The sequence below is a fragment of the Liolophura sinensis genome, chromosome 10 (assembly GCF_032854445.1).
Source record: "Liolophura sinensis isolate JHLJ2023 chromosome 10, CUHK_Ljap_v2, whole genome shotgun sequence".
NCBI lineage: Eukaryota > Metazoa > Mollusca > Polyplacophora > Chitonida > Chitonidae > Liolophura > Liolophura sinensis.
Window position 1 is genome coordinate 1,521,587 of NC_088304.1, and position 24,352 is coordinate 1,545,938.

The following is a 24,352-nucleotide window of genomic DNA, read 5'->3' on the forward strand; positions in this document are numbered from 1 at the left end:
GGCTGTGGTTTGTCAGGTGCCTGGAGAAGGGCGGTGGTTTGTCAGGTACATGGAGAAGGTGGTTTGTCAGCTACCTGGAGAAGGGCGGTGGTTTGTCAGCTACCTGGAGAAGGGCGGTGGTTTGTCAGCTACCTGGAGAAGGGCGGTGGTTTGCTCCGGGGATTCTGGCTGCCTTCACCCATAAACCTAACCATCATCATATAAGTTCAAAAATCTTGAGTACGGCTTCAAACGTCAGTGAAATAAATGAAAAAAATACGTTTTAACAAATTAATTTTGAGACACTCGCCTTCATGAAAGATTTGTACGTTATCAAGGTTGTCCCAGATGACACCAACGCCTACTTGATGAGTAAGTATTGAGTAAACTTATAAACACATATTCCATGTTTTAAAACATAAAATTAGGCGTGTAAATTTACGTTGTAATGTATTCTCACATAAAAAAACGCATACTGCCATATAATACAGGAGCAGAATACAGCCTCCATATAGCTGTAACAAATCACACGTGAGAAACTACAAGTCTCGCGTGATTACATACGACCGTTGTAAATTGTTTGTAACTTTACTTGAACAAATAATTATAGTATAACCCATACAGGTATTGATATTGCGGTGGGTTTTTTTTTCTACATGCAGCTTTTGAAAAATATAGAATAATGTGAAAAAAAAACAGACTATATATAGCTCACGATGAAAGAAAAATTGGTCTATAAAAATGGAGACCAAAAAGACGTAAAAAATTAGCATTAAGTAAAGGTAAGGTAAGTAATTGGATTAGACAAATGAACATGATGTAATGTCTCCGTGACATCTCTACATTATATACGGTGTGTAATAAATAAACAAACGAATAAACATACCTGGTTTTACTCAGATATTCACGTATATATCACAGTAAGTAAACAAAGAAAGAAAATAAAGAAATATGTAAACATCGTTTAAGGCCTGTATGTATAAGTGATACATAGTTCACATACATAGGTTATAGCGATGTTAAGATTTGTAATCCCTACTACGATTGACATGCGCTGTACTACACCTTGTAATCCGGCAGATTTGCAATGTTACGGTTTCCCTTCCCGCGGGCGATGTGTGGTAGCGCTGGTAGAACATGACTTAGACTACATGATACCGCCCTGTGGAGGTTTATAGGGCTTATCGGTATACCGTACTATGCGAGTCAAGCCGATTTTCGCAAGCCTCGGTTTTAAAGGTATCCTGGAAGGGTAGGACAAATAACGGGACAATATGAGGTATTTCCCCATAAAGTCCTGTCTTGTGCGTCACTTTACATATTAATTCCCTTCAAGGTAATGTACATGTATCGCTAAAAATATTTAAAAAATTCTACATTTCTTGGGTTATATATTTCAAATATGTTGGAAACTGAAAGAGGAAATAGACAAAAAACAAAAAAAAAACATGAAAACGATGATTATCAACGACGACCACTGCGCTTATATATGATGAAAATGATGACTATGTGATATATGATGACTATGATGATTGTTATTGTTTTGAGCAATGATATTATGAGGATGATTATTATAAGCAGCAATGCTCGTAAATTATCGCTATTGTTATCGCTACAACAGTGGTACTTCTATAATGATGCTGTCTAAACTTCTCTGCAACAGCCACATGACGGTCATGTATGGCGATGATGATGGTGGTGTTGATGATAATGATGGTGATATTGATGATAATGATGGTGGTGGTGATGCTGCTGCTACTGATGATGATGATGATCATGACGAAGACGATGGTGGTGGTGATGGTGTTGAGGATGATGGTATCCCCAATCCCACCCAACCTCTCGGTATCCCCAATCCCACCCCAACCTCTCGGTATCCCCAATCCCACCCCAACCTCTCGGTATCCCCAACCCCACCCCAACCTCTCGGTATCCCCAACCCCATCCCAACCTCTCGGTATCCCACCCCCACGCCAACCTCTCTGTATCCCCAGCCCCCACCCCAACCTCTCGGTATCCCACCCCCACCCCAACCTCTCGGTATCCCCAACCCCACCCCAACCTCTCGGTATCCCCAGTCCCACCCCAACCTCTCTGTATCCCCAGCCCCCACCCCAACCTCTCGGTATCCCCAACCCCACCCCAACCTCTCGGTATCGCCAGCCCCCACCCCAACCTCTCGGTATCGCCAGCCCCCACCTCAACCTCTTGGTATCCCACCCCCACCCCAACCTCTCGGTATCCCCAGCCCCCACCCCAACCTCTCGGTATCCCCAACCCCACCCCAAGCTCTCGGTATCCCCAGCCCCCACCTCAACCTCTTGGTATCCCACCCCCACCCCAACCTCTCGGTATCCCCAGCCCCCACCCCAACCTCTCTGTATCCCCAACCCCACCCCAAGCTCTCGGTATACCCAGCCCCACCCCAACCTCTCGGTATCCCCAGCCCCCACCCCAACCTCTCTGTATCCCCAACCCCACCCCAACCTCTCGGTATCCCCAGCCCCCACTCCAAGCTCTCGGTATCCCCAGCCCCCACCCCAACCTCTCGGTATCCCCAGCCCCACCCCAACCTCTCAGTATCCCCAATCCCACCCCAAGCTCTCGGTATCCCCAGCCCCCACCCCAACCTCTCGGTATCCCCAGCCCCCACCCCAACCTCTCGGTATCCCCAGCCCCAAAGCTGTTACGAACAGTGAATATCTGAGAAGAGGGTCGCGCAAAATGGGTACACTCCACCCAATTTTCTACTACTTCCGCCAGTACACTACAGCGAAGACACAGCGGTAATGGTAATGGTAATTATAATGATAATGATAATGTTGATAGCAGTAATAGTATGAAAATGGGCTTGATGACATCCAACTTCCAAGTATCGTCTGATTAAGATAATGGTACCAAGTGAGTGAGTGAGTGAGTGAGTACTTGGGATTTAAAGCTGTACTTAACAATTTTTCAGTCATATGACGACGAAGGAGTCCCTTTAGTACATGTAATGTGCCTCCTTTTTGCAGGGCGGATTTCCACCGCTCTTTTATCCAGTGCTTCTTCACTGAGACGAAATATCGAAGGCAAGTTGGGCGCCCCGCACGAGCCATTACACTGATACGGTCGTTGCACTATCCCCTTCATGCTGAACGACAAGCGAGGAAGTAAAATGATAGATCCTGAATCTACCGCCTCCCGAAGCGGACGCTATACCAACTGTGCTAGGGGTGCCAGTGGTATAAAATGGAGACGATAACTAACAACCACAATGGTAAGGATTATTAAATGAAGCATATGCTTAGAAGTTTTCTTACCTGCAGTTTGTAGATTTGTACACTTTTCCAGTAATCGTATCCCTGTAGAAGCGTTGATGTTGGTAATGGCCACCGAAGGTACCGGACTAACGCATAACAACAGGTGAATCGGAACTGCTCACAGTTGTGGAAGCGAACCTTGGCCACCATAAAGCGGATTTGCACAACATAAATCTGTATGTTTAAATATGTAAATTTAAAAGCTTCTGTCCGATTTTCTGATTACACGACTGAATTTAATTGTTATGTTTTCGTGGGTACCGATATATCGTGAATAGCATAGGCCTATATAGCACTATATGACAGCGAAACCTCTCGTGAGACAAAACTTAAAATGAAGCCAGACACGACGTCAAATTAAGACTAGATAGAGAAAACTATATTCGTCAAGGCGTCAGTGTTCATTTCAATGAAGGCAGGCGTCAATGAAGGCAGGTGACAGAACGTCTTTCACCCGCCTTGACATGAAACATAAACTCCACGCGACTGGTTGGAATTACAGGTGTTCCTAACAAAGCTGCTATAGTTTGATGTAGGTCTTCACTATGAAAGGTTCCAAATCAATCACCCGCCCTGTCAATCACCAATCAGTAATTATGCGACGCGATATACATGCAGATTCACGTGTGGAAATACAAGTGTGCACCGACGGATTCCGACTGCAGCTCTTAGAAGAACGTTACATGTTGCTCGTACACGATGGCCATCGGATGCTCTGCAGATACAACACTCTATACACCTCACGAACAGTTGGACCACAGTCCTCTTAAGGCTATGTAGGCTACACCTTTAACCTGGCTAATGTCTGAAGTATGCGAACGACCCGGACCACGTTCTGCTGTTTTTATTTCGTGCCTCACTGGATATATCACAAGCTGAGAGCAGCTAATCCTGAAAATGACCGAGAACTGAGCAGATGGGGATTATCTTTAATATACACTTGTGAGTGGTATACAGCAATAAGTACATGTACATGTACGTCACTGATGATTCACCACGGTAGGCCTATATACTTACATCACTTCAGATCTAGCACATATGTTTGTACTTCGATTAAATAAAATCCTGGGGCATAGTTTTGAAAATTTCTGATATTTTCCGTTCCGTCATTGCTTTAGTCTCAACCTTAAAAATCCTATATCGGGTTGTTCCCCAAGGCAGGTAAATATTAGAAATTTTCCAAAAGCGACAGGAATGTTTGATTTAACACAATACATCTCTGGTGAAGAGTAGAGGTTCGAATGCCAGTAAGACTTTATCCAGTAAATTAGACAATTAAAAACTACATTACCACACAAATTAAAGTGCACATCAAATAAAAAAAAATTCTGAATCGCGCTAGGAAAATATGATGTTGCTTCTAACTCGATCAACGTCCTTTACGCCAACAATGGAAAAAAAGAAAGATTTAAATGCCAAATTTCTGTGGCAAGTTTGCGCTCATTTTAGTTTGTCACACAACATAAATCTGAAATCAGCTTCCAGCTATCATGACTTAGCCGTGTTGTATTCAATGTTACCCAAAATACCAATCTCGTTAGAACTGCTTTGTTTCGTATAGTTTACAAATAATGATAAACGTGATATTCATCCTGTCGGTAGCTTTAATTCTTATATTAACAGAATCTTCATCGAGAACAAAACTTCCCTATAGCTAAATCTTAAAAACAAACGGTCCAAAGGCGATAAGTATCCTTTGTACCTGAACAAGATTATTGGATTCAATCCCATGGAATTTCAGTCCTTTCTGAACTGATCCTTCGATTCTTGCTGAATTCCTAATCCACATGTATCCACGGTAGTCACGTGGTTTTATGAAAACAAAGGCACTCAGTGAAAAATGTCTGCATATACGATTCATCATGATCCGACAAAGACAGATTGATCAAAATTAGTCTGAATAGATGAACGATAACCAAAACTTTGGTCACATCTGTTCTTTTTTTTTTTCGCTTGCACAAAAACCACCCGCCACTACTCCGACTGCCACGCGATCGCGAGCGATATCTTCATATACATAAACGCCGTCAACTCAAGAAGTGAAATATTCTTGAGTACGGCGTAAAACACCAATTAAATAAATAATTAAATAAATCAAATGCATCAATAGTCGCCCAGATCCCCGACGACATATCGACTAATCAGTCCAAGAGTTATGATAACCCAAAATTTTTCAGTCGAAGGTTGTCTCATTTATAATGGTATGTGGGCCTTCAGTGAAAACTTCAATAAGAGCATCAATACATAAAGAACACCTTACAACTTAATGGGAAATCGCCACCCGGTCGCTCAGGTCAACTGCCAAACTGCTCACAGTGACAAATCGTCTGCGAAATGACGCAAGGGCTTTCCCTTTATGCGGTGGGAGTTGTTACGTGACAGGTGTAGCCGATGAAGGATCGTGGTTAACCATCAGCCTACTGTATGCTGTCAAATATATGGGATAATACCCTTTTACGGCTAATGTTGGTATTTGAAACAGGTCTTGTCTTTCGAATTATTCCGTGGATATATATATGAAAGTGTCTTACAGACATTTATGACGAAGCTAAAATAATAAACAGATGCCTCTTTCTCTGTGTCATTGTACGACACGCTGCTAGCGTTGAGCTTTCACTCCAATAATACTGCATAGCTTTACAATAATATGATCTTACCTCTTGACAATATGTGAAGAAATACAAAAAAAAGAACTTGTGTTGTGCAAATTAATCTCCCCCTCCATTATCTCACTTTGTAATGCACTAAAAGGAAAAAAAACATACGCAATTATAGGAATCGAACTCGTTATCCTGTTCCACCAAGTTGCCTCAAGGTATGTATGTTACCACTGAACGAAAACGGGCAAGGCGTTTGAAACCATGAAATATGGTGAATGTAGAGTTCCTCTGAACTTTTAATTATTTCGTTTTTTGCAATTTATTGAAATATGATTGCGTGAACCAGCACGATACTTCGTTATAGCTTATTACTTCCTAACTAGATACCAAACCTGTAGAAATGATTTTGGTTCACGTAATCATACTTTTATCATGACGGGAATTCCCGCAGCAAAACGCCTTACAAGAGCAAAATCTGCTTTTGACCCTAGTTTTGCCTTTTGATAAAACAAAAACTATAAATCGCACCTCTCAGATTTTTCACACACTTTCTTCAGTGTACTTCATATTCAAGTAAGTTCTACTTGTTTTTCTGCATGAAAAAATATTAGACCTCACTGCTGCACCCAAGTGGTACGATTTCCTATCTAGTTGCACGGGGTCCTTCATAAAGTTGGACAAAATAAGAAATTTACCACACTAAATTTAAGAAATAAAGAACCTCTTGACAAGTGACGGTTGAAATTTTATTTTTTTTTTACATGACACGTAAGTAACATATCGAAGACTGTACACAACTGGAACATTTTCTCTTTAAAAACAAATGTGTATCGATATAGAATAAAATACACAACTAACACATAATATAACAATGGATGGACGGAAAAGTATTTCCAACGGACATGCAAAACTCCCTGGCAGAATTGCTAGTACCACGATATCACCATTCATGGGTGCTGTCACTTTCTAGGTCCTCGAGAGAAAGTCGTACATTTGACATTTCAATATTTTTAAGATGACAAAATAGAATTTTGACTAAAATATTGTCATTTGAAATGTGAGAAACAGAAAAAAACAGAATGTGAGATTTCTCACTTGTTTCGGGATATCTATGCTTAATTTTTCATTATCCTAACCTTACTCGTGAATGAGTTATCTACCCTCTATTCTCACCTTATTTGCGTATAACCTAAGATTCTACATGCCGTTTTAAGTATTCCCAAAAAGAAAAAATATTTATAGCTCTGCCTACCCAAGAAGGCTTCTAAACCCAGCTGTTAAATACACACGTACCAATATCTGGTACTGACGTATGTGTCTCAGTCTAGGGTTTCATCAATGGTATCATTTCACTGTTCACTTAGGTCAATTTTCAACAATTTTTGACATATACCAGCCCGAACATTTTACTTCATCCTCAAAATGAAAAAAAATCCTACTGGAGAACCTCACGGTCAGATGTAATGAACGATTTGCACAGGTGTTAACTCTTTGGGTTGGATGGCTCTTCTTGCTCACTGTCTTCTGCAGGTTTTTGGGTGGACTGTTCAGAGCACCTGGACTCAACTTTGTGACGGTGAGCTACATGATGTCACTGCTTCATTACTGGTTAAATTTTGTTTGATCACCTTTAATGAATACCTTTAACAGGTCACCTTTGACAGGTGAAATCAGTAATTTCTCTGCCTCAGAAGCACCTTTAGCGTACATCTTCAAGGCGAACATTTTCACCTGGTGAATCACCTGTAATGAACGTCCTGCACATGTGTGTAGTGCTCAGGCAACTGTTCAAGGTCACTGAACTGCTGCAGGTGAAATCTTGTGACCTGATAGTTCACCATGATGCGGATGGCGAAGTAACCTGTGAACGCCTCAAAGAGGACGAACAGAAGCTCCACAATGTGAACAGCCCGTTCCAAGGGGAGGATGTTCGTATCCTCATTGAGGAGGAGGAAGAGGATAAGTGGGAGCTGGATGAGGAGTGTGAGAAGCCAGCAGCCGGCTAACTCCGGGACCTGGAGAGAAAAAATCAGATTGTATTTTTATTTATTTAACAGGGAGTTTTGAGTGAGAACTCTAATATCATTAAATGTTAAAAAAAGTGCTACTGTATCATGTGACCTGTCAAAAATGCTAGGTAACTATTACTGATCGCACTTACCATAACACAGGCATTTGAAAAATAGTTTCACAAAAAGTCATTTAGAGTAAACGATCATTAGTGAAAACGCATTAGATGAATGTGTTTGGACTTGGAAAGTTTCTAGGAAAGAAGCGATGTCATTTGGGCCTCTGGAACACTGTGAGACAAGTTATCAGTAAATAATTGTCAATACAGGTTGCCTGACAGTTTTCACAAGTCACATGATACAGCGGGACTGTTTTCACCTTTAACAACGGAATAGTCCAAACTCGAAACCCCGTAATGGAGTTTAATACTGACTTTATCGCTTATATAAAAAGGGTCTGGTTTATGGGTGGAGGAAACCCGACAGGCCACAATAAATCACAAATCAACATTCTCTTGCACAAAGGGATTGTAAGTTACGATAGTTGTAACTTACTATCAGAAATTACAATCGCATCGACCCTGTGGTAAATACTTAGAATCGTCCCAAAATTAACATTAAGTACAAATATCTGCCATAGGTAGACTGTTACACAGTATTTTTTGACTCTGTTTGCAGACATGTGCAATGTAGTTCTCTCAAAAATATCTTAGGCGCATTTTTCCCCTGTTGTTGTTGTTGTTGGCTGCTGAATCATTATGATGTAGAACTCTTTTGAAAATAAAGAAATGTTAATGACTGGTACATTTTCAATTTACACAAGCCACCTATAAGATCGCGATAGTAACTTCAAAAATTTACACGCGGACACGGCGCAATGCATTTTTACAATCAACTGTGGGGTCTACAATCGATTGTAGCTAAAATCTCTTTGTGCAAAATGGCCCGGAAAAACTTGAATAAAAGCTGCAGTCCAAGCAGTGAGAGCTGGATTTGAAGAAGTAACTTTATTAGTCTTTGTCAAATGCCTGTCTAACTTTCAGACTTCAACATGCATCTAATTCAGACAGGGAGAGATCTGAACAAGAAACCTAATAACAAATCAAACTTGACAGTCACAGGAAGCCAGCACTTTAACCACCTGAAAGAGTCACGGCCCTGAGATCAGATTGTAAAACACAGATGATAACGGATAACTAGCAACCAGGGCTCTATGTAAAACGGTGGTAAAAAGTGTCTACATTCTCTTGTCACTCAAATTATACAAGTGGTGTATTTTTTTGGATGCGACTACATTGTAAGCAGCTCTGAGTTGTTTATATTTGGACTGCCTTAACATTGTAAGCAACTCTGAGTTGGTTCTTTTTGGCTGCGACTACACTGTAAGCAGCTCTGAGTTGGTTATTTTTTTTGGTAAGTGGTTATGATATCTATTGGTTCAGTTAGTGTGAACATAAAAATCTTCAATATGAAGTTGATTGAGTGAAGGGGGGGGGGGGGGGGGGGGTGAGAAAATCGAAACATACATGTGCATACTTGTATAGGCCTACATAGATATACTGGTACAGAGATTCTTGTAGTTACATATAGGCCTACATAGACCTACCAGTACAGAGATTCTTGTAGTTACATATACGCCTACATAGACCTATCAGTGCAGAGAGTCTTGTAGTTACATATAGGCCTACATAGACCTACCAGTACAGAGAGTCTTGTAGTTACATATAGGCCTACATAGACCTACCAGTACAGAGATTCTTGTAGTTACATATAGGCCTACATAGACCTACCAGTGCAGAGATTCTTGTAGTTACATATAGGCCTACATAGACCTACCGGTACAGAGATTCTTGTAGTTACATATAGGCCTGCATAGACCTACCAGCGCACAGAGTCTTGTAGTTACATATAGGACTACATAGAGCTACCAGAGCAGAGATTCTTGTAGCTACATATAGGACTACATAAACCTACCAGTACAGAGATTCTTGTAGTTACATATAGGCCTACATAGACCTACCAGTACAGAGAGTCTTGTAGTTACATATAGGCCTACATAGACCTACCAGTGCAGAGAGTCTTGTAGTTACATATAGGCCTCCATAGACCTACCAGTGCAGAGAGTCTTGTAGTTACATATAGGCCTACATAGACCTACCAGTACAGAGATTCTTGTAGTTACATATAGGCCTACATAGGCCTACCAGTACAGAGATTCTTGTAGTTACATATAGGCCTACATAGGCCTACCAGTGCAGAGATTCTTGTAGTTACATATAGGCCTACATAGACCTGCCAGTACAGAGATTCTTGTAGTTACATATAGGCCTACATATACCTACCAGTGCAGCGAGTCTTGTAGATACATATAGGCCTACACAGACCTACCAGTACAGAGAGTGTTGTAGTTACATATAGGCCTACATAGACCTACCAGTAAAGAGATTCTTGTAGTTACATATAGGCCTACATAGACCTACCAGTAAAGAGATTCTTGTAGTTACATATAGGCCTACACAGACCTACCAGTACAGAGAGTCTTGTAGTTACATATAGGCCTACATAGACCTGCCGGTACAAAGAGTCTTGTAGTTACATATAGGACTACATTGACCTGCCAGTACAGAGATTCTTGTAGTTACATATAGGACTACATTGACCTGCCAGTACAGAGATTCTTGTAGTTACATATAGAACCGAGAACCTGAAAAAACATCTAGATGCCAAAAGCACCAGTCTTACCCTTTCTGTCAGGTTTCCTAAGTAACCCAAATAGAGTCTGATGACTTCAAGGATGGAGTAGATGACGTAGATGGCTGTGAGGATGATTTTATACAGGATGGGCAGAGTGTCAAACTGAAATCAGCATGACAGAACATTTATTAGTGCTTTGATTATCAGCCACATCTGCATCCTACATCTGCACGCTGCAAAACATTGCACACTTGTCAAAACAGAGCAGCCAACGTGGTCCGCTTTGCAGCTGCTTTCCATGGCCAATAAATTGGCAACATTTCAAAGTAACACTTTTTTTTTACCTGTAATGCCAAACACAGTAGTACCTAGCTAACATGTACTGCGCGATCTTGTCACATTTCGACTCAAAAAATGAAGGCTATCTAAAATGCAAACATGGCTTATTTCGCTCACCTCAAAAACATGTAAAGAAATAAATAATGTGAACAAAAGAGACATACCCTAAGAAATGGGTATTAAGCCCAACGTAAATAGGTTTACCACAACTCATTATGTATATAATGTTGGTGATTCAATGTTTGTTTATTTATTGTAAAAACAGTAAAGTGGACAAAAGATCATGGATTGACATGACCACAACAATTCACATTAATTAACCTTTCTGGCAATGTGTGGAAGAAAAACAAAAAACCCAATCTGCATATATCTGCCACTAAATTTGACATTGGCCACATATCACTTCAAACGCGTCCATTTGTTCTGAGATTGGAATGCCTTACTTGTCCCCAAAAATTCGAAACAGCCATTGTAGACAATGTTAACAATATGGTAGCTTCACAATTTGTCTGTACCGGTGAATACAGCATTTTTACCTTGGCTTCAAATAGTACAATGCTTGTGATGATCCAAAATGGGGCGAAACATGTGTTGAAGTAGAGAGACATCTGCAGGGGCAAATTTGTGACATAGTCATTTCCTGAAAGTTGAAAAGAGTTAACAGATTGATGCAAGTGACAAAATTTTACACTGAGTGGTTTAACAATAGGTAAGTTAACACTGGTTTAAATACACGTTTCAAAATATTTTTCCCTTTCGCGTTGAAAGTCCCGTCCACAATTTACATGTAATGTTGAACTAATATTTTTACACGATGGTGCCCAGCATTATGATGGGAGGAAAATGGGCAGAGCCCAGGGGAAACATACGATCATGTGCAGGTTGCTGTCAGACCTTACCACGTACGACCGGAGAGGAAGCCAACTTGTGCTTGACTTGAACTCACAGCGACTGCATCGGTGAGAGGTTCCTGGGTCACTGCGCCCCACCCTAGCATGCTAACCACCTCAATCATGTTGGCCAAGTTCAACTAATAAACTTAAAATCACGAAGTGTTAAAACTTAAATAACAGAATCCAGAAGTTTGTTCGAAGAAGAGGTGCTTTTTTAAGAAATTGACATCACAGAGTTCTAGATAACATCATGTGGCAGGTTACAGACCTGTGTTTCCAACTGAATCATGCGAGAAACAAAGTGCAGACTGAAGATTCAGTCTCAACAATTGTTGGACAACTGGTGATTTTACCTTAAGTTAGCTGGAATAAAAAACTTAATCTTTCCTTTTGAAAGATCCTATCTTAAAGCAAGTGACTTGATAAACTTGCAAAGGCAGTGATTCAACCAGGCTTTACTCCTGCACCAAGCGTATGGAGGTTACTAGAAATGATTTGATTGAAGGCTAATTAAAAAACGACATGGAGTAACTACAATTTCAAATTAGGATACGATACATTGCAAATTATTAAACCATCCTGTAGCTTCGGTACCAGTCTCTGTCTGAGTGTCTTATGTCATCTACAATATTAAAGCACTTAATAAGGAGTTCTGAGTCAAGTTTTTAATACAGAGGCTGTCCTCTGACCAGACAACTCTAGTGTTGACAGCAAATGATTTGATTTGATGACTTAAAAACATACAACATTTATTTTGTGGGTTAAGTCGTCAAACGTTACACTGAGGTCTATGGCCAACCAAAAGTAGTGGAGCATTTGACTTTGCTTTGGTGATCTAGGGTGATATCCAGGCAGCATGTAGTTGTTTTTGACAGGTAATCAACTTTTGATCATTCAACTCTGGGTGGCTACTTCAATTCCATCTTTATACTCTGCTAGCAAAGTATTATAGCCACAGGGGCAACCAAAGGTAAACCATACGCCATTCCACGCCATTTCTAAATGATGTCTGCCATCCAAAACAGGTGTCAACTGTGGTTCTTACCTCTCAGCTAACCCGCACATGGAACATCCCAGGTATATTCCACTTGGTAATGACACACCAGCACAGTATCCACGACATACTGCAACCTGTTTCAAAACAAGTCTGCCATTAGGCTTGTTCTTTCAGGATTTATGAACATAACTGTGGTGAAGGCAAAGTAGCAGGTGCTTCAGCAAAGATGGTAACCGGGCTGGTGTGTCATTGCCGAGTGGAATATACCTGGGATGTTGTGTGTGCAGGCAAGATGACAGGTAAGAGCCACAGATGAATCACATTGCTTAGAAAGGACTTATCAGACATAGCGTGAAATGGTGTATGGTTTACCATTGGTTGCCAGCCCAGCGTAAAGAGAGAAGCTGAAATAGCCACCTAGTACAACTCTGTGTCTCATCAGAACTATAAACAGTTTACAGACTTACACTGTATAGGATTAAGGGTTGCCTTTCGTGTGTTATGGAGAGAGTGCTGAACAAAAATAAGTATCTGAACTGATGAAAATTGAGATCAAATTTAAGATTTTACTAGCTCTGTTTTTGTTATAATTCTTTAATACAAGAGAGTTTATCCTCCACAATCAGACTGCTTCAAAGGTAAAGAGCTGGGCTGTTGAGCACATCAGAATACTGATACGGCTATTAAGCTGTTGACTGACTACGCACTGCCTACAATTTACAAACAGCGATAAATTGGTGTTGTTGTTGTTGTTTAGACATGTCCGATCAGATGTTCGATATCCTAAATGTTCTCGAGTGGTTACGTAGAACAGTGGCTTGTGTGCTAGCTAGTTCTGACCATCGTGCAACTTTACCGGATCTTAGAATGTGATGTTTTTGCGGATCCTGAGAAGCTTTGGACACAGGAAACACTCGATCGGTCACAGATGTGACAGCGCGCCTCAAAGTTACGTCCATCTTGACGATTGGGTCACGTGGTGTAAACAGGTCGAAAACATCCGCAAAGTGGAGAACAAACCCAAAGAAAAATTTTATTTTAGAATTAAATTAAATTTTCGCTTTTGGTTCACCTTGAGGTTGGCGAATTAATGAAAATTCCACTGGAAAATTGATGGATTGCGTTGATAAATACCGAACTTAGCGGCTTAACCCATAGGCGGATATAGCCCAATATTGGAGAATGCCGCTTAGCAGATGAACTTTGACCCAGGTTAGAAATCATCTGATTGGTCAATAGCAAACCGAAAAGCGGAAAGGTCATTTCGACAACAGCGCCATTTTCAAAAGAAGTTGTTTTCGGTTTGCTGAATGTTCACACGCAGGTACCATTTGTGGTCATTTTGTAATTTATAGGGCCCTATCATTACTTAGTCATTGTGTATCAAGTAATCCAGGTGTTGTATTGTTTCTGCACAGATTTCATACGATTTTACAGCAGCCATCCACAATCAAGAGAAGATACATTGTAATTCATTGCAACAACAACCACATGAGTACGGTCATATTGTGCAAAACCAAAATTGGTTAAATCGTTCAAGATGTATAGTACTCTCGTCCAGCTCACACATATCGTACATGATGTTGTAGCAACCTCTTCTGTGATGTATGTTTGTTAGCATGCAGATGCATGTTTGGTAAAGCATGATGCAATTCTATTTTCAATAATTTCTGATGTTTATCTGCCTCAATTATTCATAGTTTTTGCACCCGGGTTAAAGGAGCAGGAGGGATAAACAACATGGAGCTAAATGGGCAAAATGCAAATTTTTGCCTATCCCAAAAGTTCAAAATACAGTTGTAGTTCAATTAAATTGAAGGTCAAGGTCTATTTTCCACAAATTCTGATATTTACCTGCCTTAATGTTTAATTGTTGGACCCATTCAGTCCATTCTGCAAAGTAAGTGGGCCTTTGTATCCAATTTAAAGCAGCATTTGATCTGGACCACTTTAGTGGCCTAATGGTTAAAATGATCAAATCCATGTTGCATATACCAAAGACTTCAAAAATCGTTTTTGTTGCTCCCTCGCTTGCCATTCAGTACTTAGAGGGTAGAGCACCAGGCCTCGTCGTTTGAAAATCCCAGGAGTGCTATTTTCAGTCCTCCTTATTTCAGCAAGGAGTGTGAAAAGCTCTCCTGGAAATAGTCCTCCTAAATTACTTTAGGAGAGCTATTTCATAAAATATACAAAAACTGAAAATCTATATAAACATGGCTACCATAGTTTTGGTAAGTTAAATGGCTTTGACCTGGACTATTTTACTGAGGGCCTGCATGGTCATGGGTGGATAACAGGTGTCTTAATGAGGGTAAATTCAATACCAGAAGACAGCACAAGTCAGAAGTGTCATTGTCAGAAGTGTCATTGAATGCTGTGAAAAAAAATAATAATAATAAAAAAAATAACAGCATATAATTCCAAAAGATATGAGAAGTCATCATTGTCTCAGCCAACTTTTCAAGTTCGACACCCATATGATGCACTTTAGATTCAAGGTGCCGCATGACGGTGTGTTTTGTAATAAAGCTGGTTCCCGTTGTATACTTCATGAAGTCAGCGACAGCTCTTCCACGGAGCTTGGGTACCAACTGCGCCTTGTGAGCAGCGCAGGTTTTGCACCACACCTCAGTTACTTGCGTCAGTCCATCCTCGCTACTCGTTTTGTAGCCTATCACATTTCCTGTTGGCCATGCAAGGAAGGTTTTTAGCTTCACGGAAGACATCCTGTTGAAGACTAGAGCGTGAACGTTCTGTACGGTGCACTTAACCAGTACACATGCCGTTCCCTTTCGCCTTGCAGAGGCAACGATTGTCACCTTCAACACAGAAGAGTTTGCCTAAAGTTACCTCCCCTGTCACGGCGGCTGGCGTGCGATTTATAGAGCTCCCCAAAATGAGTTTAGGTGCGCGTAGGAGCGCGAGCACGATCGCACTCCTTATATTTCAAGGCCTGGAGCACGGAAACAGGACTGATTGGCCTGGTGTCAGTATGATGTGACTGGGTGTCACTTGTGTGGTATCATGTCTGGTGTCTTTGGCATGATACTTCAGTGGCGGCAGCACGGACTCAACCTGCAACAAGAAGAGACAGTATGTGTACACACGCATAATGAACTGAAAAATGGTTAAAGTAAAAGAAAGCTAAAGTATGAAGTAAGATTCATCATACAGACAACTTAAAACTATGCATAACTATACTTTCACTTATGTTATTTTTAGATTTTTGTGAAGAGAGTTAAAGCCGCTAAAACCTTTGAATTCTAAGGTGGGCTTTATGAACCATACTATCAGAGTTTAGGAACTCTGACGTGACAGGAAGTTTTTCCAACTTCAATCACGACACTGAATGTTGTAATAACTGTTTTAACCCATGAGTAAAAGATTACTGAAATAATGTTCTCAAAAATTCCTTCCTACTGGTGAACATCAGGAAAAAAGGTGACGTCATAGTACCTAAATACCGTCAGTATAGCCCATAAAGGCTACCATAGAAATCAAATATTTAAATGCCTTTCAATACTCTGAAAAAAGTCTGAAAAATAAATGAAAGTATTTTTACAGTTTTCAGTTATCTTTATGATGAACATTACTTCATATTGTAGCTTTCTTTAACTTTAAGTATGACGTTGAACCCCGCTGAATCCATCCATCCATGCCCTTGTTATCTCATGGTTGGCCCCAGTTGAGGCCGATTCCCTGTTGATTCTTAAAAAGATACAAATACATTAAAAGGATGAAAAATTCATTGTAAATTAAATATCAAAAACAAAAAAAAAAAAGTTCATTTGAGACATGTTCTATATTTTCAAATTACCCCTCTATTTTAAGCATATTTTCTGTCAATAGTCATAAATTTGCCAAAATTATGTCATCGCAGAATTAACTGGGAACATAACCTGAGCAGCCTTGGTGGTATCGTCACAGCCAAGTATGTCTCCACGGTTAAATAGTGACAGCCATAATTTGGCATATATTTAGGCAATATATTAAGAATCCTTGAGCAAGAATGAACATTGCTATCCCGGTTTAATAACATCAGCATGTCTTAGTAACTTTATTACTTCACGTCTAGCCATAGTTTCCTACGTGCACATGCTCGCCATGGTTTAGTTGAGTTCAAACATTTACATGGGCAGATTGTTCATTGTGCGCGTTGTAGTTAGGTGATTAGACGGCTAAGAAAGGTCAACTGTTTCGGCTAAGAAAGGTCAACTGTTTCGGCTAAGAAAACTCAGAAGCATTATGACAGCCACATGTCTGCTCGCTGAACTTTTTTTTTACATTACATGTATATTCAAAATCGTATTTGATGGGGTTTTTTTTGTTGATACATGAATTGTGCACAAGAAGTTTGTGGCGTTGGAAATCTATTCTACAGCTTCAGAACTTCAAGATTATCAGTAATCTGAATAAAATAAAACTTTTTACTTGTAGAGCATCATGGAATTCAATGATCAAGAAAATCAACCACCTGTTCTTAAGGTATGTGATGGTTTCGCATCAATAAATAAACTGTATTATATTTAGCTACTGGCCTTTCATCTATATTTACATGTTTATCTACTGTAGTTTTTAACATGATAAATAAAAAGAGCAAACATTGATTTGTGAAATCTACTTGTGATGAACTATAATCTGTATTTCCATACACACAACAGATAGCATATAACTTTGTCATTCGAGGTTTCTTCCTCTCTGATGATAAACTAAGGTTTTACAGTCTAGATAGTTTTGAGTACTGCTTCAGAAAGCTGTAGGTTATGGGTTAACTCCCACCATAAAGGTCGTGCCTGTTGTACAAGTGAAATATTCTTGAGTATGATACGGTGTAAAACACCAATCAAATAAATAAATGACAAAGTTTTGGTGTATAATGGAGAACTCGTAGTTCAGTCCAATGCTATGCGTGTATGTGTGTTCATAAAAAGCCAAGTGGTTTAGCATGCCAGCATGCCTCAGTGACAGTCGTCGTCATGTGACTGTAAAATTGTTGAGTACGACGTTAAACTCTAAGCACTCACTCACTCACTCCTGGCTTCCTTTCCATCTGTATGTGGGAAGGTCAACCAGCAACCTAGTGATGGCAGTGGGTTTCCCCACATTTGCTGGCCGCCGTCATGTGTGAAATATTCTTTTAGTACAGAGTAAAACACTGATCAGGTAAATAAATGACAAAAAATATATATGAAGTACACAAGCACAGCACTGGAAACAATGTGTTCTGAGTACACAGGCACAGCACTGAAAACGATGTGTTCTGTATACACAAGCACAGCACTGAAAACGATGAGTTCTGAGTACACAAGCACAGCACTGAAAACGATGAGTTCTGTGTACACAAGCACAGCACTGAAAACAATGTGTTCTGACTGCTATGATTTGGACATGAGCCTCCCATTGACTGCCATCCATTTCTTGTTGTATTTCAGGAGAGTGTCGCCCCTCCTCGTCAGCCCCTTCATGATGTCATCAACTGTACTCAGTCTAACCTACCTCTTCCGTCAAGCAGGTGTAAAATACCTGTCCCACACAAAAGCGTCAAGTATGCCGTTTTATTTATGCCTGTTTCATCCCTGTTTTCAAGAAAGTACATGAGCTAGTTCAGTTTGAAGCTGCACTGTCTGCTCTGTAGAGTATTTGAACACGGCCTTGGATTTAACCTGAATGTGAAACATGAAGAAAGTCTCATTTTTATTTTTTTCTCCTGTTTTTACCATGTTTTCATCATTAACAGTGAGACCCTTCCCCCTCCCCCAGTCTGAACCTGTGGTCAAAAGTGATATTGTCGCAAATTCATCGATTGAAGATTGAAGATCTGTGTACTTGTTACATGAGCTTTCACCTCATATTTAATTCTGAAAAATAAAATTTTTCTTTTATGTTTGATTTTATTGCAGTAGTCAATTCAGTTAGTAAAGTTAAAGGGCCATTCACCCACTGTCCCTTGAAGCTGTTGAGAGATATGAAATTTTATGAAATATACTCTTTTGGCAGGAATGGTGTATGATTTTAATTTATTCAACAGACCATCTGGATTAAAACCGCCGTCAAGTCACTCAACAGGTCTGGTATCAAAGAGATCAAGCCATGTAAGTCTCTCCTTGTCCTGTGCGTGTTGTGTCTGTCTTTGCACAAATTATCAGAATTAGATTTAAAGATTAGAAAGCTCTGCTGTGATGCTGTAAATGAAGGTAACTACCATTTCCATCACTGAGTCGCCTCACTGAAGTTTATAATGCACCATTTTCAGAATTCAAAGTTCAAATTCCAAAAAAGAAAAAAAAAAAATTTCCTGATTTGTGTTCACCGATCATTTATCCTGTATATGAAATAACTAGCTACGCACTTGGTTTTGTAAAACTGCATGGAATATTGTTTTCAGTTCTAACTGAATTTATATAAAACTTTGGTGTTTTAACTACATGTATAAAGAGGAATTTTATTTCTCTGCACTTCAAGTTACAGTGTATCAAGGGGGCCTGCGTGGCTCAGTCGTTTGGCGCGCTAGGAGTCTCTCGCCAATGCGGTCGCTGTGAATTCAAGTCCAGCTCATGCTGGCTTCCTCTCCGGCCATATGTAGGAAGGTCTTCCAGCAACCTGCGGATGGTTGTGGGTTTCCCCCAGGCTCTGCCCGGTTTCCACCCACCATAATGCTGACCGCCGTCATCCAAGTGAAATATTCTTACTGCGTAAAACACTAATCAAATAAATAAATAAATAAACAGTATATCTAACATAATCAGGGATAGCTTCATACTATCTTGTATTGTGTGATGTCTTGAGGAAATGGAAAAGAAAGAAAATGGTGAAGAGTTACAGGGCTCCAGATAATTTTTCAGCCTGCCACATGTCTTTAAGGCAATGATTAGTAATAAGGTAACCTATACTCTTAAAATCCTTGCACTTCTTTTTTTGTATCTTTTTTTTTTAATCTTTTTTCCTTTCCATGCATTTAAAGTTTTGCCAGTCATTTTCTGGCCATCGTGTTGTTTTCCAGAGGTGGATTGCGATATCAGAAATGTTCAATGAAATATTCCGGACATTTTCCCAAGAACTGTTTCTATTGCCGCCAAAAGTCAAGAGCGGAATTTTGAATTGACAGGACACTCCACTTTAGATTTTGACACTGGAATTGGTATTGAACGAGAATCAGTGGAAAGTGTAGTTTGGATTGGCTCGTTTAAATCTCGCTGTCCAGTCAAAGTGCAAGACAAAAAATGCTAGCTACGCCTGGATGCCCAGTGAGCCTGCTCCTCCAGCTGATACACATTAATACATGAAGGGCTGTTTTAACAAGTTGACAGACCTCAGTGTTTTTCTAACTTGTGCATTGAGAGACGATTCGCATGAGATACGTATGAGGTAAAATGTACCATGAATATTTAGGGAATATCAGTGTGTAATCTAGGCAAATGTGCACGCTGTCTGGAGCCCCAGAGTTAGATTAAAGATAACCAAAAAAAAAAACCCAGAGAACAACATGCAGTGCCTTTAATCAGTGACCTTAGTGAATTCTTATCAACTTTTGGGTGTCTACTTGGGAAGTTTTCAAAATTATGGATGATGTCTTCAGAGCATACTGTATTTCACCCTGAAATGTGGCAAAAAAAAGACCTTAATGTGACACTTCTTATGCCAACGCTTAAGTTTTTCTACTAAAAAATTAATCAGACCTCACAAAAACTTCATAAGCGGCCATATAATGTGGATAAATCAATTGATCAGAATCAAACTTAATGTGACACTTTAGAAATTCGAAACTTTCAGCGAAATACAGTAACTTTGACAGTGAACCATGTAGACTACTATGGTCTCATAGCCTTGATGGTCTGTCTGTCTGTATGTATGTCTGTCTGTTGTTTGTGTGTTTTGATTTTTTTCAAATTGCTGTATTCATTGAATGTTAGTTAATCCAAGAATGGGAGAAGTTTTGCCAGACTGCATATGTTCTACCCCACTAACAGATAACTCACCAAAGAGACGAGAGATCAAAGTTGTCCAGTCGAAATTGTAACTGTGCTGACAAACTGAAACAAGATGGCAAAGTAGTAATAGATCATGAGGAGTATGAAACTTTGAAACATGATGCGTATGTGACTAAGAGGGGACTGCTGTTGGTAAGTGACACTACAGGACAAAGTGTAAACTTACATTTACATATACATGTGATAGCTTTTACTTTTACTCCAATCAGGCGACCATTTTGTCACTAGAGAGAAATAAGGTTGTTAACGTATTATCCAGTGTGTTTCAATACACGTTTTCAGAATAATTCCCAAGACGTAGCCCACTTTTCGTTAAGTTGGGATTCCCTTCCCGAAGTTATTGAAATATACTGATGAGATACAACAAGGCACTATAGTATTCGGATACGTTTTTTATGAATTGCTTAAAATAGATATACTTTTATGCCTTCCCAGAATTATTTTTTCTGCTGTTTATTAATCTTGCAATCTACTGTTAGTTACATATAATGGCTGTTAAGTTGTCAAAAAATTTTTAGCCTTTAGGATAGAAGTGTACGTACAGTAAAAAGACAATTTTTTCCCCGAAATGAACGGTCAAGGAATTATTTTATAAGAGCATTTTTGACACCAAACCAAAGTTTCCAAACTTTTTTCGCATTATTTTGAGCACCTAATGTTCCCATTAAAACCTATTAGAATGATGATAGAAATGGTTTCACAGAAATTAAAGAATTAATAAAACATTAGAATTAATTATTAAATTAAAATTAATTAAACTCTCATAAAAACAAGCTCATGTGGCAGAGCAGGATTTCTTTTACTTTCAGAGTTTGAACTTGAAAGTCCCCAATTGAAATTGATAGTTCACCCCAGAGTAAACTTGATTTGCTCCCCATGTTTATAGCTGCCATGTCCACTGAAACAAACTAAAAACTTTGTTGTATCTCATTACTTCACTGGTTTTGTCTTCCCTGCACTTCCATTTTGTAAAAATCACGCTAATCCCTGTTGTGGGTTGTGGGTTTTTCACATATTTTAGTTCACATGTATTCCTTCTGTCACATTGTATCACATTTCTGGTATCATCAGGAATATGTGGTCAAATTACGGTCAGATTTATATAAGTGACTGTACAAGCTGCGGTCAGACACTGTTGTTGAGGTTTCTGTAAATCGCGAAAGTTTCAATGCACAGTAATTCTTCAACCTTTCCACATGTTTGCAGGTTGATTATTCAAGCATGTTTTGAAGGCATTATTCTGTGTTGACTGATAAAATTATACTTTTTGTGAAACCCTGAAAGTGACCAATCTATAAATTGTTGCTTTGTCTCCAAAATCAAATTAAAAAGATGCTTAAATTGCTCTGAAGGTTGCTATGTCTTTTGTGAAAAGGTTGAGAGGGTAGGGTAATTAGCGTCATTTTTCATGTGAATTTTTCTTGTGTGCCTTTTGAGCTTATATTTAGAGTTTGTTTATTTTGACAAAGCTTTGAAAATATTTGAAAGGTTTCTTAACCCGGCAGATGAATACACATGTTGATAAATACATTCTGCGAGACTTTTTCACTTATGTACATGTTTAAAAACAAGTATTGTATTTGCCCTAAAAAAACCTTGAAAAAGTTCATTTTAAGAGGCAGGTCAAGGGAGTCAGATGTAAATTTTGGTTCTGAAACATACATTTTTTCTGTAGGATATAAACATACCCTCCATGCACTGCTGTCAGATGTTTTGGTTCTGACATAGTATATTTCTTTTTTCTGTCCACAGATGGAAAAACTAAATGAGACAACAGCGGAGGAGTTGGTGGAGTCCAAATCTAAGAGTGAAGGCCTAGAGGCAGAACTCCGAGTGAACAAAGATGGTAAAGTTGCACAAAGATTATTAGGTTATTGTGAAGTGTTTTGCACATTATCGAATGGCATCGTATCAGTTGACATTGTGTTGAAAATTTGATGTGGATTTCTCAGAAAAATAAAGATCAAAGATACCGATTCGGCAGGCCTGGAGACAGTTTGTCGATCTCCCCGTTCTCGTCGGGTGTTGCACTCTGTATTGAGCACTTGAATAAGTCACTTTAGATCTCAACTTTCGGTGCAGTTTATGTGCGTTTTTAATTAGATTATGTGGCAACATTACATTGGTTGGGTTGGCCAATTTCAGGGCTTCACAAAAAGTATGATTTTATTAGTCAACACAGAATAATGCTTTCAGAATATGCTTGAATAAACACCTAAAGATGTGAGAAGGTTGAAGAATTACAGTATAAGTTTGCAAAATTTGGAAATCAACAAATAGTGAAATTTATTCATATGACAACATTGCCTAATCAGTGTTCACAAAAATGCGAAGAGCAGTGTACCTAAATGCATAGAAAGCTACCATATCATATGAAAAAAATATAGCTCCGGGATTCAATATGGCTCCTGGTACAGTCACGTGGTACAATCCAGCCGATTTCATTGGACCACATAGCTGTGCTAAAAATATAGGATATTGCACTGGTGTGCATATTGATAACTGTAAATTCAATATTCATGAGTCTGTTATATACCCTAATTCCTCAATCTTTTCGCATAAGAAAGAGCGCCTTTCAGTGCATCTTTCGTGAACATTTTTAATTTGATTTTGGAGACAAAACTACATTGGTCGGATTGTTCGTTTTCAGGGCTTCACAAAAAGTATAATTTTATCAGTCTGCACAGAATAATACCTTGAGAAGATGATTGAATAAACACCTTGCAAACATGGGAAGAAGATGAAGAATTGCAATATTAGAATCGATGTCAGGGGGGGTGTTTCAAAAAGTACTGCATGTATTGTCCTGAGGTTGAGTGGTTTTAAGCTGAGGTTGCTGTAATGTGGTACAGTGACATCTCCTCATTGAAAAAACTGCTTTTCACAATAAACATTTGAGAAAGAGTTAGCTACTAACAAAAACATCAACCTTGTCTTTACAAATGCCCTGAGGCTTGCATGCACACAGGTAGAGCACAGTGACACAAGGGTGATGCTCCATTGTTTATTAGAATTAGTGTTAGGAGCTTTGTCTCAAAAAATTTCATATGTATAATATGTAAGTATTTTTAAGTATTGAGCTGAATTTTGTCTCTTCAGGCGGGCTTTTGGCAGCGGTACTTCAAAATCTAAGTTTGATTGTTTCATTTGACTAAAATTAATTGAAAGTCATATCAACATGAGATATTCCCTACATATTCTGCCTGGTTTTTGTTGCAGAGTTACAGTTAGTGGAGAACAGACTTCAAGTGGAAACGGAGAGGTGTGTAAATCAGTCCAAATTGACACACAGCTTTCTTGTTTTGTAACCAACTTGTTAAGCTTTCTTGTTTGGTTAGTAACTTGTCAAGCTTTCTTGTTTCGTAATCAACTTATCTAACTTTCTTGTTTTGTAACCAGTTTGTCAAGATTTTTTGTTTTGTAACAAATTTGTAATTGTCAAGCTTTCTCATTTTGCAACCGACTTGTCTAGCTTTGTTGTTTTGCAACCAACTTGTCTAGCTTTCTTGTTTTGCAACTGACTTGTCTAGCTTTCTTGTTTTGCAACCGAC

General features: G+C 39.3%; 3 protein-coding genes across 3 annotated transcripts in view; 2 read left to right on the forward strand and 1 right to left on the reverse strand.

Moving 5' to 3' along the window:
• Positions 1–1,613: 1,613 nt before the first annotated feature.
• On the forward strand, positions 1,614–2,678 carry LOC135476357 (uncharacterized). Its single transcript, XM_064756356.1, has one exon. It carries the CDS (start codon positions 1,614–1,616, stop codon positions 2,676–2,678), a length of 1,065 nt encoding a protein of 354 aa, XP_064612426.1.
• A 3,942-nt stretch (positions 2,679–6,620) lies between these two features.
• Positions 6,621–13,779, reverse strand: LOC135476731 (transmembrane protein 17-like). The gene is made up of 4 exons (XM_064756851.1): positions 13,670–13,779; positions 11,460–11,563; positions 10,633–10,746; positions 6,621–7,896 (listed from the first exon to the last, which is right to left on the reverse strand). Exons 1-4 carry the CDS (start codon positions 13,770–13,772, stop codon positions 7,621–7,623), a joined length of 597 nt encoding a protein of 198 aa, XP_064612921.1. The 5' UTR covers positions 13,773–13,779; the 3' UTR covers positions 6,621–7,620.
• A 289-nt stretch (positions 13,780–14,068) lies between these two features.
• LOC135476609 (uncharacterized) overlaps positions 14,069–24,352 on the forward strand; it is a 34,339-nt gene continuing 24,055 nt past the window's right edge. Inside the window, exons 1-7 of the mRNA XM_064756691.1 lie at positions 14,069–14,137; positions 17,251–17,298; positions 18,246–18,358; positions 18,842–18,905; positions 20,781–20,933; positions 22,554–22,647; positions 24,021–24,063. Of these exons, the coding sequence (XP_064612761.1) occupies positions 17,257–17,298; positions 18,246–18,358; positions 18,842–18,905; positions 20,781–20,933; positions 22,554–22,647; positions 24,021–24,063 (509 nt within the window). The 5' untranslated portion in view covers positions 14,069–14,137; positions 17,251–17,256. The remainder of the gene's footprint in view (positions 14,138–17,250; positions 17,299–18,245; positions 18,359–18,841; positions 18,906–20,780; positions 20,934–22,553; positions 22,648–24,020; positions 24,064–24,352) is intronic.